The sequence below is a fragment of the Prosopis cineraria genome, unplaced genomic scaffold, assembly GCF_029017545.1.
Source record: "Prosopis cineraria cultivar Desert tree isolate PC_DT_omini unplaced genomic scaffold, ASM2901754v1 PC13, whole genome shotgun sequence".
NCBI lineage: Eukaryota > Viridiplantae > Streptophyta > Magnoliopsida > Fabales > Fabaceae > Prosopis > Prosopis cineraria.
The window spans coordinates 10,136,997-10,154,916 of record NW_026555344.1 but is presented as its reverse complement, the minus strand read 5'-3'; the positions used below and the strand labels follow the sequence as shown (position 1 = coordinate 10,154,916).

General features: G+C 31.6%; 2 protein-coding genes across 3 annotated transcripts; one reads left to right on the top strand and one right to left on the bottom strand.

Annotated features, from left to right (window-relative positions):
• Positions 1–811: 811 nt before the first annotated feature.
• LOC129291371 ((R)-mandelonitrile lyase-like) lies at positions 812–3,905 on the bottom strand. 2 transcript variants are annotated; one of them, XM_054928674.1, is made up of 4 exons: positions 3,850–3,905; positions 3,174–3,440; positions 1,560–3,072; positions 812–1,061 (listed from the first exon to the last, which is right to left on the bottom strand). In XM_054928674.1, the coding sequence occupies exons 2-4, from the start codon at positions 3,268–3,270 to the stop codon at positions 1,007–1,009; spliced, it is 1,665 nt and encodes a 554-aa protein (XP_054784649.1). In that variant the 5' UTR covers positions 3,271–3,440; positions 3,850–3,905; the 3' UTR covers positions 812–1,006. The 2 variants fall into 2 exon arrangements, with proteins under 2 accessions (XP_054784649.1, XP_054784650.1); XM_054928675.1 differs by lacking the exon at positions 3,850–3,905 and having other exon boundaries at positions 3,174–3,457.
• A 3,094-nt stretch (positions 3,906–6,999) lies between these two features.
• Positions 7,000–8,572, top strand: LOC129290451 (mitogen-activated protein kinase kinase 4-like). Its single transcript, XM_054927223.1, has one exon. It carries the CDS (start codon positions 7,218–7,220, stop codon positions 8,259–8,261), a length of 1,044 nt encoding a protein of 347 aa, XP_054783198.1. The 5' UTR covers positions 7,000–7,217; the 3' UTR covers positions 8,262–8,572.
• The last annotated feature ends 9,348 nt before the right edge of the window (positions 8,573–17,920 follow it).

Genomic DNA, 17,920 nt, shown 5'->3' with positions numbered 1-17,920 from the left:
CAGTGTGATTTACTAATAAAATGAAAGGAATTCAACTTTAATCTATTTTTTTTAATTTTCTTTTAAAACTCTCTCTCTCAAAGTGAATTTCAACTGAGCAATAATCAATATACATATCTAAAATAATATATATAAAAATTATAAAAAACTAATTAATAATAATAATAATTTAAAATTCTAGACGAAATTTAAGTCTAATATTTTTTTCTCCTCTAAAAGCTCTCTCATAAGGTGAGTTTCAAATTTAAAGTCATTTATTTTTTAAAAAATAAAAATATTAATAATTAATTCAAAGGATCAACATTATTTACCAATTCTTTGCTTTAGGAGCTTGAACCAAAGTTAATTTTTTCTTCCTTTCTCTTTTCATTATTCACACAAGAATTTTTAGAAACAAAAGTTTAAATGAGCTGGATTTTAGGAGTTTATCAAAATTAAAACATGTTTTCATATTTAAAAAGTACTTATACAGACACTTACATATTGTCTATTAACAAAATTCTCACATAGATTGTGAGATTGATTTTGAAATTTAAACCAATGATCTTGTAGGTGATGGACTAATCTGTTGCCAATATTAATCAGCTTCTATTGGTCAGAAATCTTTAGTGATACTGGACAATGGATGCTCATATAGTAGGAGGTGTGGTGTGTAGGCAGAGTTTTATACAATTGAAAAAAAAAAAACCCATTAACAGTATATGAAGACCAAAGAAAAGCCTAATTTATAGCTTCAACATATATCTATGTTTTCGCTGTATGCAGTAAGAAGCAATCTGAACATGCAAAAGAAATGATACATTGAACCATCTTCACGTTTCTCTCAGTATTCTATTTTTATGTACAATACATCATGTGTTGAAAATATTTTGAATCAAAGGGTATGGAAACAACAACCACATTGAAAAGAACAACGTTGTCTAAATCAATGGACGTTCTTCTATATCCTACAATGGAATGTGCCAACAAAATAACTTGACTCTTAGAGCAAGTCAATTAGCAACATTTATTTGCTTTTGGGTATTCTCGCTCTTTCTTTGATCACCTTCCTCCCCATGTATCTAGCACCAATTGAAACACAGCCATGTCATTTTCATATCATGCTTCAAAATTTTAACATATTCGAACTCTATTCAGGTCCATTCAACTAGTAAATTCACAAATTGAATTTTACTTTGAAATGTTTTCTCCTTAAAAAAAACTGGTTTAATTAAAAATCAATCAAAGCCGATGAAAAATGAGTAAGAAAATTAATAAAAATTATTTCTTATATAAAATTTTAAAAAACATGTTGATTTAATTAATTATCATTGATTTGTTTGATCTCCATCAAACGAATAGACATTAAAACAATACATTCCAATCAATTCGAGAAGCTCAGCCTGGGTAAATATATGAATGCCGTTTTTTTTATTAAAAAAACACATATGCAATCCCAAAATAAAAAAACAATAAAAATTGAATGGACAGTTATTTAAATTTTAATTCCATTTAATATATTATATTGATAATTTATTTATTTGTTCTGTATAAAAATATATTTCACAACGCGAATGTACCTTCCAAGCATCATGATGGTGGCTTGAGGATTTGTGCCTGGCGATACACTGAAGACGGAACCATCCACAACACGAAGCGAAGCAACGCCGATGACCCTAAGTGTAGGGTCCACCACCCTCCCCACCACACAACCGCCGTGATAATGCCATATGGTGTTCACCGTCCGGCGACAGAAACCCGCCATCTCCCCGTAGTTCATCTGGTTCACAGGCATCGCCGGCCCCACGAATCTGAACTCTGATCCCCATAACCAGTTCCCGAATTTGAAACCATCGAACGCTCTGGTTCTCAGAATCTGCCCAATCTTCCTCGTCCCGTTCACACACCGTTCAACGTCGATCGCCTTGTTGAAGTAATTGAATCTAACTATGGGGTTCACCCTCACGTCTGTCGAAGCCAGTCTCAGAAATCCACTTGACACCGGACCTGTGGTCTTCGCAATGAGGGTCGCCACCGTGAGGTAAAGCGGCAACGATGGTGTTCTGATAAAAGCAGAACGATGGGGGGATGTAAATGGAATCACGTTCGAAGCTGCTTCGATATATGCTCCTGAATCTGTAATGCCCACAACCTGTATGAGAGAATGCTCGAGTGGGATTGAAGGCACGATGCTGATACTGTTTCGTGGATTATCGTAGAGAAACTGTCCAACATAAGGAAGATGATGAGATACTGGAATGCCCCAAGAAGATAGATAAGGCCTTGGACCGATTCCACTCAGAAGAAGAAGCTGAGGTGTTCCAATGGCGCCTGCACTGAGAATTACTTCTCCATGTTCGCGTAATATTGCGTGATGGTAAATTCCAATTTGATCACGATACACAACCCCAATTGCGGATTGTTTCGAAGTTGAAGTTTCTGAAGCAAGAAGGATTCTCTCTACGTTCGCATATATAGCTACTCTGATATTGCGTGCTCTGGCATGAGTTAACAGGTCCGCCGCACTGTGTCTTTTTCCGGTGGGATCAAACGTTGAGCCACCGATTTTGGTTCCGATTTTGTGATCTAAACTGAATCCATTATAGGGGCCAACCCCTGATTCGATCAACCCATCACGAACCGCAGATTGCCAAGTCTTGATCACTGGTTTGAACACGATTTGGTTCTCAACCCATTCGTATGATTCATTCACGAGCTTGAGGTCCCAAGCTAGACCTGATCTTCTGAAGAAATCTTCGTCAGCACGGCTGTAGAAGCCGGCGTTGATGGCGCTGCTTCCGCCAAGAACTCGTCCCCGAGCATTCGAGACGCCATCTCCAGAAGTGAAAGATTGTACAGGTGAATCATAAGTGTGGGGATTCTCCATGAGGGTGGTCAAGAACCCTTCTTGAGTCATCAAGTTGAGTTTGCCATAGCCAACACCTCCACGTTCAAGCACGAGAACTCGAAACATAGGAGACAATGTCGCCGCCAACGGGCAACCGGCGGTTCCGCCGCCGACAATGATATAATCGTAACTATCTTCAGAGGGCATTTCGCTGGCGTTGAGCACGAACCTCATGTAATTTGGTTCTGATGACCAAAGAATAATCATGAAAGAAAGAATCATTGGTTTCTCTCCCAGAAAAGCAACAAAGAAGAGATGCAGAAAATGAAATGAGTTTTTTGGGTACCTTGCGGTGGCTGCGTCTGTGCGTTGCAGTAAAAGATTGTGCTATAAAACAAGAAAAAGGCGACATAATGCAACCAGATGCTGGTGGGTCTGGCCATCAAATTTTCTCGTGTTCTTGGTGTTTCAGAGATGTTGGTAGTGGTTCTTTCCCACAGCTAGGGAGGGAGAGGGAGGGAGGGAGAGGAGTGGTTTGTTTTGTCAAGGATTTGAGTTCTCTGTAGATTTCGAATTGTCCATTGGAATGATGTGAGCCTTGGAAATTATGCCTCTGAACAAGATTGGGGAAGTAGAAGGTGAGGACGTGTCATGTAGCTAAACTAAACTGTCTGGCTTTCAAAGCTTTTACCTCACATTTAACCCGGAAAAGAAAAGATAAAATAAAAGCAGGGAAAAGGGAAAATGATAACCAAGTAACTAATAAAAAAATAATATTAAATTAAAAATCCATTATAATTTAAGTTGTCAAATTGAATATTTATTTTCTTCTATTTTAGCATTCAATTTTTTTTAAAAAAAAATTGATTTGGTGTTAATCTTCTTATAAAATCTTTAATTGGCATACTTTCAAAAAAGAAAAAGAAAGAGAACAAAAACTCTTGAACCCCACGCTTTTAAAACTCAAGTGAAACAAATGTTTGTTTTGCCCCACATACTGCACCCCCGCATAAGAAGCTTACCGGATTCGAGCAGCTTAAAGGGGCTCAATCCAATCTGGATTGAGCACTAGTGAAACCCTTCCGGATAGCAAACTCTTCCCCAAGATATTAATGCTTTAGGACTTGAATTCAAAACTTCTAATTAAGTTGTAGAATTTTTTTTTTTTTATCAACCATGTGCTTAGTGTAGAACAAATGCTTTTAGTTCCAAGACAACTCTTAGCCGTTTTGATTTTATATTTTTCATGTATAAAAGAAAACTAGACGGCACGCCTATTGGAAAGAGTTTAGAACCAATCCCATATTTGTAATTCATCTTCTTATATGTGTGGGTGTGAGACTTTACTTATTATTTACTCTATTAAAAAATGTAAGGTATTTTTTAAGGAGTTAGATATTATAAAATATAATGCATTTTTAATTTTTCAAGATGTAATAATTACTTTTATTTCCTTTGAAAAGTTCCTCTATTAAATAAATCATTTTATATTTATTCTAGGATGATATACCATATTAAATAGGAATAAATATGAAAAGTTAGAATTAGTTTAAAGAAAGTAATTACTTTATTTGAGATGAGATTCGGTTAAAAATACTTTAAATTTTTGAATGGAGAGAGTATTACTTTTATCCAAATTTTAAAATATTTTTAGAAGAGATTTGGTGTTTTAAAATGTAATATATTTTGACAAAAATAATGTTTCATTAATTATATTTTTTTAATATTACTCTTTTTATATTTTCTCTCTTTAATATTTTTTTACAAATGGAATAATAGATGAAGGATATTTTTAAATGTTTATGTTTATGTTTTGAAAAGATAAGATTATAAAGTGTATTTAATAAATTTTATCAATATGTATGATTTTATTTAAAAGTATTTTTATAAATTCAAATGAAGATAGTACTGGTATATTGGTGGACGGCACGAGCTTGAATGTCCTCAATCTTAGATGGAAGGAGGTACTAATTTTCATGGATAATGACTGCTGTAAAGTAGCATGAAAGTATCATAACATGATAATGGTATGATACTAGTAATGGCTTTTCCACAAGAAGTCTAAACCTCCGTATTTTGATTTTCATACGTTGACAATCCACCTCACCTTTTTCCTTTTGGTAGATCTTAACTTTGGTCGGGTTTCACAAAAAAAAAAATTCTATTGGTAAGTCAAAACAAGTCAATCAAACTAAGTGTATATAGTATGAATGATAGCAATCTAAGCTCTTAAAATATCATTTTAGAATTTAATTTCTGAAGGTATGTAGGAAAAAAATATTACTTTAAAAGAACAACTCCTTAAATGATATTCAGATTATTCAAGAAATTAGTCACACTGTTATTGACCGTGAGGATATCTTGTGCAACTAAAAAAACAAGTTAGTCTAATAAAATTTTCCTCAATTTATTTAAACAATGTCCTCCAAGCCATGGTGCAAGGTTACATGAGAAATATTTGGATTATTAATAGGCCCAAGGGAATTTGATGGATCGAGCCAGACCCAAAGACGATGAAGAAAAGAAATCATGTGTTAGCCAAAAAAAAAAGAAAAGAAAAGAAAAAACAAAAAAGAAAAAAGAAAAAAGGATAGAAAACATTTGAGCTGATAAAGTCAAAGAAAATTAAACGTACATTCTTGTACACTTTTGGACTACCTGCCTGTTTTGGAATCACGCGCCAGCTCTGAATTTGCAATTTCTCTGGTTAAAAAATTATTTAAAGGCAAAACCCATGAGCTTTCCCAAGCATTCCGTCAATTCAAATCAATAAATTTTTAGATTAGTGTCCCATGGTTTGAATAAAATAATTTATTTATGATCAGTTTTACTGTAATTCAATTACAATTTTAAATATTAATACTTGAACTATTTAACTGATTTAATAATTAGCTCGATTTTTGATAGATTGAAACTTTTAATATACTTCTTCTAAATCATAATATAATATAATGTATTGATAATTATTTTATAATTTTAAAAAGAAGTTAGGTGGAACTTTAATCTTTTAAAACTTATATTTTTGTGAATTATAGCTTCTTTAAATATTATATATATAAGTATCATAACAGTGACAACATAAATGCTAATGCACATATTTTTTCAAGAAATGTAATGAATGAAGTAGGATATGGATAAAAAAAATTATAAAAATATTTAATATTTTATATTTTAGATCAAATAGCACTTTTAAAAGATGCCTTATGATTAATAGTAATGATAACAAATAAAATAAAATAAAATAGGAGAACCACGACTATTGGTCAATATAGTTTTTATCATGTTTTGCCATTTGCCCTTGAATTTTTTTTTTTTTTTCAATCTTCTACATCCTTAGAGTTTTTTCTATTATTATTTTATTTATTTTTAAATATCCTAATAGGAACGATGATGCGGCAAATGATGTTAAATTAAAGTTGACCCAGAATGACTGGAAATTACTTTTCAACGTCACCAAATGCTACCGTCAAAAATGTCTTCGTTAGAAAGCAATGGCCTTTTTTTATCTCTTGTTAATTCAAACGCCCACTCATTGTGTTTAAATATGAGTTTAAACATGTTAGCATCCTCATTTAAGGACAAATCTATAGGGGTATGCGAAATTTTTACCTACATTTGAAAATTATAAAAATTTTCTTTATAAAATTGATAAAATTGATTTTGGCCCCTATGTTTCATCTTATTTGAAAATTTTCTCATCGTGTTCATTATTCTGGGTCTGTCTCCATCCCTATTAATGTTATTTGTTACATATCAAATAATTTAATGCTATTATTTGTGCTACATCATTATCTCTATGACTATGCTTAAAAGTACAATGATTAATTTTGTAGACGAAAAAAATTAGAAAGATATGGAACATTGGAAAAAATATCGACACAAACAATAAACTACAGTAATACTATAAGTAGCAAAATGTGTGTGTGTGTTTTTTTCCCGAATAAAATATGTGGTAAAGGGAAGGGATGGGATGGGAAGGATCTAGATTGAAGGAGAGGGTGGGGCAGTAAATCAATTGTAAAAAAAAAAAAAAGAAAAAAAAAATCAAAGTTGGGGCCGGGATGGCCGATGCTGAGGAAATGACACGCAGCTCCCACCAAGACAATGTGGAGTGAGAGAGGGTGCACCTTCAACCCCATTGGCCACGCTCCTCACGAAACCTCGCAGAGCGTGACGTTAAAATCCAAATTCCCCACAATTCCTCACATCTCATTCGCCTCCTCCTGTTCCTCTGTCTCCCGTTTCCTCTTTCCCCAACTCAAATCATGAGCCGCATGATTCTGATGCCTCTCCACATGTGATCATTTGAAAGCACTGTTTTCGATTTTTTTTTCCCTTTTTTGATGAAACCAATAATCGGAATCTGATACTGTTCACCGCCGAGCCTGTCATGAGACCGACTCAGCTGTCGCAGGGCACCGGAACGGCCAATCAGGAGAAGCCGCGCCGACGGAAGCATCTGAGCTTGCCGTTGCCGCAGCGGGACTCATCTTTAGCGATGCCGCTTCCTCTGCCGCCGTCCAGCACGGGAAGGTCGAGTAGTCACCAATTGGTTTCGGGGTCATGTCAATCTCAGCAGCAGGTGCCATTCGTTGAGCTCGAGCGCCTCAATCGGATTGGTAGCGGCAGCGGAGGCACCGTGTATAAGGTCCGTCACCGACTCACTGGTCGTTTTTACGCGCTTAAGGTTATATACGGTACCCACGAGGAATCCGTGCGCCGTCAGATCCATCGAGAAATTCAGATCCTCCGAGACGTGAATGACCAGAACGTTGTCAAGTGCCATGACATGTACGATCATAGCGGCGAAATCCAGGTACTTCTCGAGTTCATGGACTGTGGCTCCTTGGAAGGGAAACGCATCCCCAATGAACAATACCTGGCGGACGTAGCACGCCAGATCCTCCGTGGCCTGGCCTACCTCCACCGCCGCCATATCGTCCATAGAGATATCAAGCCCTCGAACCTGTTAATCAATTCGCAGAAGCAGGTCAAGATTGCTGATTTCGGTGTGGGTCGAATTCTGGCACAAACTATGGATCCGTGTAATTCATCGGTGGGTACAATCGCTTATATGAGCCCTGAGAGAATCAATACAGACATCAATGATGGGCAATATGATGCGTATGCGGGAGATATATGGAGCCTTGGAGTGAGTATATTAGAATTCTACATGGGAAAATTCCCATTCCCGGTGGGAAGGCAAGGAGATTGGGCAAGCTTGATGTGCGCAATTTGTATGTCTCAACCACCGGAGGCGCCGCCGACGGCGTCGATGGAGTTCCGGGATTTTATATCGCGCTGTTTACAGAGAGATCCCTCGCGGAGGTGGACGGCTTCGCGCTTGTTGATGCACCCATTTATAGCTCAGGGAACAGGACACCAGAACCAAGTTCATCAGAATCTTTATCAACTTCTACCTCCGCCTTCCTAGTCCTCCGTTTTTTCTGGTTCCTCTTTACTCTTTTCCCCTCCAATATTTTGCTCTTGTTCTTCCACCTAATGATATATCACTTCATGTAATTTTTCCCCATTAGATGTGTTCGGACTCGATTTGTTCGGAAAAAAATTGGGAAATGGAGCGCGTCCCTCTGATTCTAATCAACTCAAATTTTTGTTGTTGATTTTCACCTGGCAAGAGAAAAAATCTGTATTGAATCGCTCAAATATCACCGCATTCTTTTAGTTCTATGTGTTCAATTACAGGTTAGAAAATAACATCTTTATCTGTTGTTGACTATGGATTATAGATGGGTGGGTTTTGAACAGGACCAAATATGAATCTTTTGGGGCCGTAATTGGTCGATAGTTTGCTTTCACCATAACCTATAACACACGACTGTCAGTCTCTTACTTGCATTCACTGTGTACGGAAATGTGATTGTGCATATTTCATAATGTGATTATCACTTGGTTTTGTCCTTAAACCTAGTGAGACGATTGATACATATAGTCAAAGAAGGGACAAATTAAGCTGCTATAAACTACTTAAGGAGAACTGTTACCTTTAGTTTTTTTTTTTTTTTATATAAGCAAAATCATAATTTTCAATTGACATTTGTTATAAATTGCTTGAATTACCTTTCATAAGTTCATTATCCTCATTATCCACAATCACAAGAAACAATTAATGAAAGGTATTTTAATCTATTTTTTGTTTTCAAACACAATTTATATAGTTAATTGATTTTCTTAAATTATATAATACAATTTTTTTCTTCTACAAATAAAAATGAGGAAGTATAATATAACTAGGCAAGAATGGGAGGGAGAGGGATTAGTGTGGCATTTTCAGGTGGCTATCTGCAGTTTTGAGGAGCTTCGTAACTAATGTGATGGTCTGTATAATGGTGAGTGTGAAGGATACTTACCAACTTCCGATTGTTATCCCATTGGGTTCATTGCATTACAGAAATTCTTTGGAGTGCATGCTTTTTTGAACATTTAAGTTTTTTTTACAGTATTCAATTAATGTCATGCTTTAAAGGTCACTAATTAAAGTTGATTCTTAACTTGCAAAGAGTTTCTTTGGTGGTGATAGATTGCTGCAACGGTGATGCAAAGCACCAACAAAGTATTTTTAACATCTCACTTGGACCTTTTCTGTTTTTTAATGCTTTGGTTAATAAATTTTATAGGTTTATTAGGGTCAAAACAGGCCTCATGGCTCAGAGCGCACTTGTAGAAATGTTTAACAATTTATCTGTTAGCAATATTTCCTTATTGATTATGAGATTTGAACCTTTGCTCTTATGAGATATGAATCATATTTATTATTGCCAATGGTATGGACCACTGTTAGTTAAAGTTAAGTGTCTTTTGAGTAACCTTTTTCAGCAAGAGATTCTCCTTTTAGAAGCACATCATGGCATCGAATTTGTTCCTCATTCTCATTTTTGGCTCGCTTTTTATCTTAATGGATGGCAAAGATACCAAAATTGAAATCTGGTTCCTCGCTTTTTATTATGTTACCAAATATTCTGTTGGTAAGGTCTGATTATGGCCCTGCTCAGTGATTATATTCACTTGACAGTAATTGCCAAATCTGGTTGTTCCTGAAAATGTAGTCGTCTCCCACATGCCATTATTCGATTGAATGGAAGTGTAGAGAGGTGTGAGATGCATATTCAATATTCATTGATCCAATTACTTTGCCAATCATATATTTCTCATATATTGCTTGTTTCAAATTAAAGCAAGATATTTATATCTTTCATGTATTATTTATTTTTAACAAATTACAGTTATCAATATTATTAATATATTAAAATTTATTTGTTTTAATTTAATTGAATAAAAGTGTATTAAGTATATAAGATTAAGCACGTAAGCAATGCTTTTCTATAAATTATCTATAGGTTCAACAAAATGTTCCCATTTTTGGAAAAATCAGTTTGAAGTCCTTTGTTAGCATTTTAATTGTTTTAAAATCCCACCAAATACACAAATAGCTATAAGGTTTTTGGGGACTAGAATAGAAATAAGATTTTTAGTGAATATACTAAAATGTTATTTGACCCTTCTGATCTTTCCCTTCTCTCTCTCTCCCCCACCTTCCCCCCTCCTCCCTTACTTAGGTTGGCTTGGCTCCTTTGATCCTCCATTACCCCTGCTCTGCATCTCTTGCCGTTCTTTGCACTACATGCCAAGATTTAGACGTTTATATTTAAATTTTTTATTTTATATTTATTAAAAATAAAAATCTATAATAATTATAAATTTTTTTAATAATTTTGTTTGTGATCAATTTGAATGGTATATATTTAATTTGGCCATTTTAATTTAGTTTTAAAATTGCATCATTTACATTAAATTTGAATTGGTTGATTGGTGATCTAGCAGAATTCTTAAATTTTTTAATAATTTTTATGAATTTTTATTTTAATAAATATATAAAAAATAAAAAAGCTTTAAAATTAGATTGGTCGATTAAATTTGGACTATTTAGATCTTGTCGTGTGATGCAAAGAAGGAGGAGTGGAGGGAAGGCTTAAAGGAGAGAAGCCAACCTCCTCCTCCTCCTTCAGAATAGGGCTATGTTAAAATTCTTCAATTTAGTTTGGTCTCGTCCAACCTGAGATAAGTTTGGTCCCGTTTGGTTTGGATAAAAATTAATCTTTTAAAATTAAAAAGACCAAAAATATTAGACTCTTTCTTCGAATTAGATCGGACAAGAGACTGAGTATCTGGACTAGTTGGTCCGGTTCATCCTATAAATTTATTTAATATAATTATAATTAATTTATTAACTATTATTACAATAAGTTAATTTATAATAATAATTAATATTTTTTTGTATTTTATACTTGTGAAATCATGAATATTTAGCAAAATTTTAGTATTAACCAATCTCAATCTTCTCCTTTTATTGGTGAATTTATTGTTAATTTGGTGCAATGAATTTTAGACATATTAATATTGTTTAATGTTGTTGAAGGTAGTTTAATTTAAATTATTAGCATTGTAACTGAAATACTTTTTATTGTTGTCGATTTATAATTGTTGTTGTTGTGATGAATTTTATGACTGTAATTAATTTTATTTTGTTAATTGAGTTTATTATGTTTAAATAAATTGCCACCTCTTATAGATAAAAAAAGAAAAAAAAACAAAGTGAGATGCTGGACAAGATTGGAACCAGTTTTCTAATCCTACTGGATTAATTTAGTCTTGTTCGGCTTTGGGTTATACTAAGACCAAATCATGGATTGTTTAATTCAATTCTTTTTATAAAAAAGACTAGACTTTAGATTAGGCTGAAATTATATCAGGTCAATCTTTTGTATAGCCCTACTTCAAAATACTAAAATGAATTCACATCCTCTTTCACATGGTGTTCCTATCACTAGCACCCAATGAGGATTTATTATTATTTTTATAATTATTAAATTATTAGGAGTGATGTGGTCAAGCATAGTTGATGGAGGTGAATGGTGTTGGGTAAGGTTGTCACTCCAAAGGGTGAATTGAGTGTTAAAAAATTTTCACAAACTTTTTCCAATTTAGAAAGATGAAGTACACTTTAAAATCAATTTACTACAAAAGTTTTTGACAAATTGAGAGTTTAATGATAGAAAAAGCCTGACATAAGAAATTTATTTTGATTTAACCCAATTACTTAATTTACGTCTAGTCCTTGAGATCACTTTTAAAATTTTCTACTAAATTACAAGCTGTATTGGGTGCTACCACTATAATATAACTCATAAAAACTACACCAGTAAGCTATGACAATCATTTAAAAATTTTTTTTTCAAATATTTTAAATCAAAAAATAAATAAAGCTTTTCATGCCAATAACTCTTTTTAAAAGAGTAAATGTAATAACAAAAAAAACTTACAAGCATTTAAGAGATATTTTTACGAAGTTAACAAAAAGTAGGTATGCATCAACATTTAATGCTCAATGAATATGTTACACACCTAATTAAATAAAGTCCTATTTATAGTTTGAGAGTGTTGAAACTGTCCGAAATGTTTAGGAGCTAAAATATAGCTATAAGAGATTATATGAAGAGAAAGAAAGTAGAAAAGCCATAATTTTTGCAAAGCATTTAATGTTCTTGTCAGAATGCAAAACGCGTGAGGATTGGCATTTTGCAGCAAAAGTCTGGTTTACTTCAGTTTAATTCAAGCGTGAGGTTATAATGGATTTAGCGTAATTTTGAACATTAGAAGCACCAACCTTTTCTATAAGCTGAAACACTCGTGGGTAGGTACATATTCAAGCATGAATTGAAGAATATGCACCCTATAAGATAAAACACACTTAACACTCTTTTAAAACAAGTTTGATTTGACTTGTTTGGACTTTAAGTTCTTTGAGTTAAATTTAAAAGTTTCTAAGAGTTGAAATCATTTAAGCTTGAATCAATCTCGAATCACGCGTGGATCACATCTCAAGCACATTTTAGTTGATTCTAAAAGACAATTCAAGCATGAACATTTGAATTAGTCTATAATGACTTTGTTATTAACTACATTTGACCCAACTAACTAATAACTCTTAACCTAAAGGTCAACCATGGCTTAGAGTCATTTAATAAAGGTTAAGGTCAACTCGGAAGATTGGAATCCAAAAAATATGTGAAGGAAAAATGTAATATTTTTATTTTTAGAAATTAGAGTATTGAAAATATGTGAAAACATAGAACAATTATTTTAGGGACACTACATTGTTTTGCCACGGTTAAGTGTACCTTTGCTGTGGCCAACGGCTTGCGAACACACTCACCATGGCTCAGAACATGCTATATTGTAAATTAACTTGGAAACCATGAATGATGCATTATTCAATAAAGTGGGATGGGAAGTCATTGCCCAGCTCTAAGAACAATGTTTGGAAGTACTCAACGGAAAGTATGAATAATAATAGATTTGGCACATGCTTGCATCACTAAAATCGGGATTCGTTGCTATGCAAGGGCTGATATCATTGTCAATGGTCTAGTAATTCAATGGATCTAAGCTTCTTTATGAACAAAAAGTCACGAGTTCAATCCTACTTATAATTTTAAGTTCAAGATGCTAGTGCTTGTTTCACTAATTAAAAAAAAAAAAAAAGCTGAGATCATTATTGTTAGGAAAAGAATAATGGTAAGTTCACTTCTGGCGAGATGGGCGGCTAAATGACGGGCAAAATTAATATTTTATAAATGAGAGCCATTAAGCATCTTGCTGACAATGCAAGTGAGCTCGCGAAATATTGACTTTGGTTGGTTTTAGAGGCTACGAATACAAATCTAAAGTTAAAATAAATTGAGATTTGTAAATTGAAGTTAGGAGGGACGGAAGGTAAAAGTCAATCATGATTTGTGATAGGGTATTTTTTTTCCTTAAAAAATTAGTTTAATAAATTAAAAAAAAACTTAAAATTTGTTTGGATAATATAATTCAAAAGCAAGTTTAGATATATAATGAAAAAAATATAAATTTTATAATAAATATCTTGTAAATTATAAAGGCATAAAATAAATTAATAATAAGCAAAAAAAATTATTAACCTCTCAAAGAGATAAATTAATTAATAAATTATAATTTTTTAAAAATACTAGCTAAATAACAAAATATTAAATTATGAAATTTTAAAAAATTGATAATATTAATTATTACATGATTAATTGTGTCCATGAGATTTATAAGACAAAAGCCAAAGGAAAAATGACAATAAAATTCTCCTGAATTATATAAATGATAGTTTGGTTATTCGAAATGTCATAATTTTATTAAAGTTTTTAAAAATTTTTATATCAATAAATTTTAAAGTGAAAAGATTATTTTATCCTGATTGTAAATAATAAGCTCTAATTATAACTTTTGCCCATGTAATAACAACTTTTATTTTGTAAATCATAAGACTTAAATAAAAAATTACAACTTATTAATTGTAATTTCTGCGTTAAAATAACAACTCTCAATCAACTTTTGCTTAACAAATAACGATTTTATTTTGTGAATCGCAAAATTTGAACAAAAAATCGATAACTTATCAAGTGTAACTTTTGGTATTGAAAAACAAATTTTAAAATAACTAACCTCAATCACAATTTTTATTTAAAGAATGATAATTTTTATTTAAAGAATTATAAAATTGAACAAAAAATTACAATTTGTCAATAAAGTTAAAATGATCTTTTCAGTATAAAATTATTAACATAGAAATCCTTAGGAATTTCAATAAAACTATAATATTTTGAGAGATTATATTATTATTTATATGATTGGAAGAGATTTTATTGTCATTTTTTTTAAACCAAAAGCCCAAAGCTCTTTTTTTTTATAAAAAAAACTTCAATTTAAATGGGCATTTGGACCAAAAGATCTTTTCCAAACAAACCCGATCATTATTGTAAAAAAGTCTTAACTTGCATATAAGGGTAGGGTGGTGAGTTATTTGAAAATACAAGTCCTAAGACTAGGGGATTGATTCAGACCAATCCGAATTAAATTTTAATACCGTCTATATGATATTGGAGTTTGGGATGTTGGTTTGATGTCCTTATTAATTAGTTAAAACTCATTGCAAACTTTGTATAGAGACTTGAATAATCAGAATTTGAGTTTTGAAACTCTTTCCCAAAAATTTGTCAAATTTGACCATAAATTATGCAGTTTTGTACAAGATTTTGAAATTGTGACGTGGACATGTCGCATCTTTTGCGTGAAATCCTCCAAGTGAAGTCGAAAGCCCGTCGTTCCACCAGTGACTTTTGCCGCCACGTTAACCACGCGCTTCAACATTCTGACTTGTTCTTCAGAAGGGTTCAATTTGTTAAATGCTTTGCAAAAGGGTTCAATTTCCCTGCATTTTCCTTAACTTGATACATTTTCAAAAGCAAAAGGAAAAAAAAGAAACTCACTTTGATCTTTCATAAAAGGAGGAGGAGGAGGAGAAGAAGAAGAAAACCTACACTGCTTAAAAAAAAAAATCAAATAATTTTCTGTCCCTTTTTCATTAAAAAAAATCTAATGATTTTTAAAAATATATTAATAAAAATTTTACAATTAATAATATAGGAAGTTTGGGTAATAAGTAAAATAAAAGGTTTGATATTTTTTTGTATCGTATTAAACCCTTCCCTATGTACGCACTGCATACAACACACACATCAGCGTAGAGATCATGCCACTATATTTAAGCTATAGTTTATTGGCAAAGTTTGGATATTTTTAAAGATGAATTAGAAAAAAAAATCTTTTTTTTAAATGAAAACAAATAAAAAGAACTTTAATAAGCATATATTAGTCAATTTTTTATTAGTTAAAGCTAATATCTCATAAAATGACAATTCAAAATTTGAATCTCAGTTAAAAAAAAGTTTTTATATATAATACTTAATTATATATACATTAAATTTGATTATTTTCAATAAAAAAGTCTGTATTCGATAAAAAAGAAATCACTTGCTTCATTGTCTTACAACCAAATTATTATCAGAATTTTGCTTTCCTATCATTTCGTTGAACCACCCTTAGAATAACTAAAAGGAGAAATTCTTATTTTCTATTCTTTCCATTTAAAAATATAAGACATTTTTAATTAAATTTTACCCCTCAATAAAGTAATTACTTAATTTCAAACTAACCTTATCTTTTTATATTTATTACTATTAAACACCCTATAATAAATATAAATTTATTATCAATAGAGATACTTAAAAAAAAAGACTATGATATTGACAGATTAAAAATGTTTTATATTTTTAAATATTTAATTTTTTTAAAAAAATATTTTATATTTTTAAATGAAGGAGGTAATTATCTCATTAGGTGAGGATGCAAAGACTTGTGAAGTGAATGCATGAACCATGCTATACGGGGTGCATGCATTGTAAGTAAATGCCAATGGCTATTCAATTTTGTTTGCTTGTATGTACCAATAAAAATAAATTGTCTGCTTCTTGTTTCTCTTTTAATTCTCCCACTTATATTGTGCCTACCGGCCGAGTTACCAAGTCATACATGAAATGAAAGAGACCTTTCATGGGTAATCGCGTCCACAAAACAACAATATATAACTGTATTACCTAAACTTAGATTTAAACCTTTTTGATATTTACAAAATTTATTAACCAGATTGAAGGGATATTGGTTTGATACGTACTTGAGGACAAGTTTATTTTTATGCATTCCCACCAAGAAAGTTAAAAAATTATTGGCAAAACATAAAAAGCTAGATAAGTCACAAAAAATCTTATTGCTCCGTTCATTTTGTCATGTTAAGATATTTAACTTCTACCTCCATAATTTCAATCCTATTTTTCATGGATATTTTTTATTCTGTTGATTTTTATTTTATTTATTTTCCCCCTTTTTTGGGGATTGGGGAATTCCTTTTCTTTTTTTCTGTAAAAATTTAAGTATATTGAGCTTCGAAAGCTCCGGAATCTAAGGTTTGTTTTTGAAGTGATTATCGAGATATTTATAGATTTTCAATACAAAGTTTTCATATTATCAATGAGGTTGAGTTTAATGAAAGAAATTAATTTTTCATAATGTAATAAATCATGGTTTGAATTCTCAAAAAGAAGTGTCTCACATTTAATGCCTGATTGTGTCCTGAACAAGATTGATTTCAATAAAAGGACACCTGTAAATAATAACAAAAATAATAAATCATCATATTTATAGCGAGATTTGAATTTACTACTTTATGAGTTATTTTCTTTGATATATATTATAGGATGTATTTTAAAATTTTTTTTATTTTTAATATAAGACACTTGATATGTATTAATCACATTTATTCAATATTATACCTATTTAAATTCATTAACTATAAAAAGAGAATACAAAATAAATTTAAAACTTTTTCCTTTAAATAAGGAAAAATTAAAAGTTTATTTTATTTTTAAATAATATTAATGACTTAAATGAATTACACATATCAATGAAAATTTATTATTTAATTAAAATCACATCAAATCACAATAATTTTTTAATTTTACCTTTAATAATGTTAATTAATATCATGGTGGTAGTGGTAAGTAAAGTACACAATTAATATCTTTTTTTTTCAAGACAACGATAAAATTATTTAATTATTAAAAATATTATGATACCTTTTAAATTTAAAAATAAAATAAACTTATAAAAAATTCCTTACTTACAAGGTAGGGGATACATGAGTATAATTTTTTTTTAATCCCAACAGAAAATATGAAACGTAATGTGTTTGGTTTTTAATTTATATTTAACAAAAGTATATTTAAGAGATTTAGTTATTTGTTAAATTTGATAAAAATACATTTTATATGTAATTTAAATGTGTTTTTGACAGTTCCTGTAGTTTGGTAGATTTAATTTTTAATCAGTTTTTTTCCCCCCGCTAATTAAAGAAGCAAGCAAAGATCTCTCCCGGTCGCCGGTCATCTTGGCTATCTGATGTCAAATATTTCAACTTCATGACAACCCACTGATTTAGCACTAAGGACTAAACATAACACGTTCTCATACTTTTCGACATTCAAGTGTCTGTCTTGTCACAGAAATTGCTGGAGGAATTTAAAAATATTAAAGTCTTGCTATATTAAATTTAAGTAAATATAAACAGATTCTGATTGGCGATGCGATGCTTCCAAGAAGCTTCCCAGG

What these genes read in the sequence shown, in the direction of transcription:
- LOC129290451 (XM_054927223.1), top strand. Translation starts at nt 7,218, where the DNA reads ATGAGACCGACTCAGCTGTCGCAGGGCACCGGAACGGCCAATCAGGAG.
- LOC129291371 (XM_054928674.1), bottom strand. Translation starts at nt 3,270, where the DNA reads ATGGCCAGACCCACCAGCATCTGGTTGCATTATGTCGCCTTTTTCTTG. An exon ending in ACAGACGCAGCCACCGCAAG is followed by an intron (nt 3,073 to 3,173) that starts GTACCCAAAAAA and finishes TTTGGTCATCAG; the next exon opens with AACCAAATTACATGAGGTTC. An exon ending in ACCATCATGATGCTTGGAAG is followed by an intron (nt 1,062 to 1,559) that starts GTACATTCGCGT and finishes AATTGGTGCTAG; the next exon opens with ATACATGGGGAGGAAGGTGA.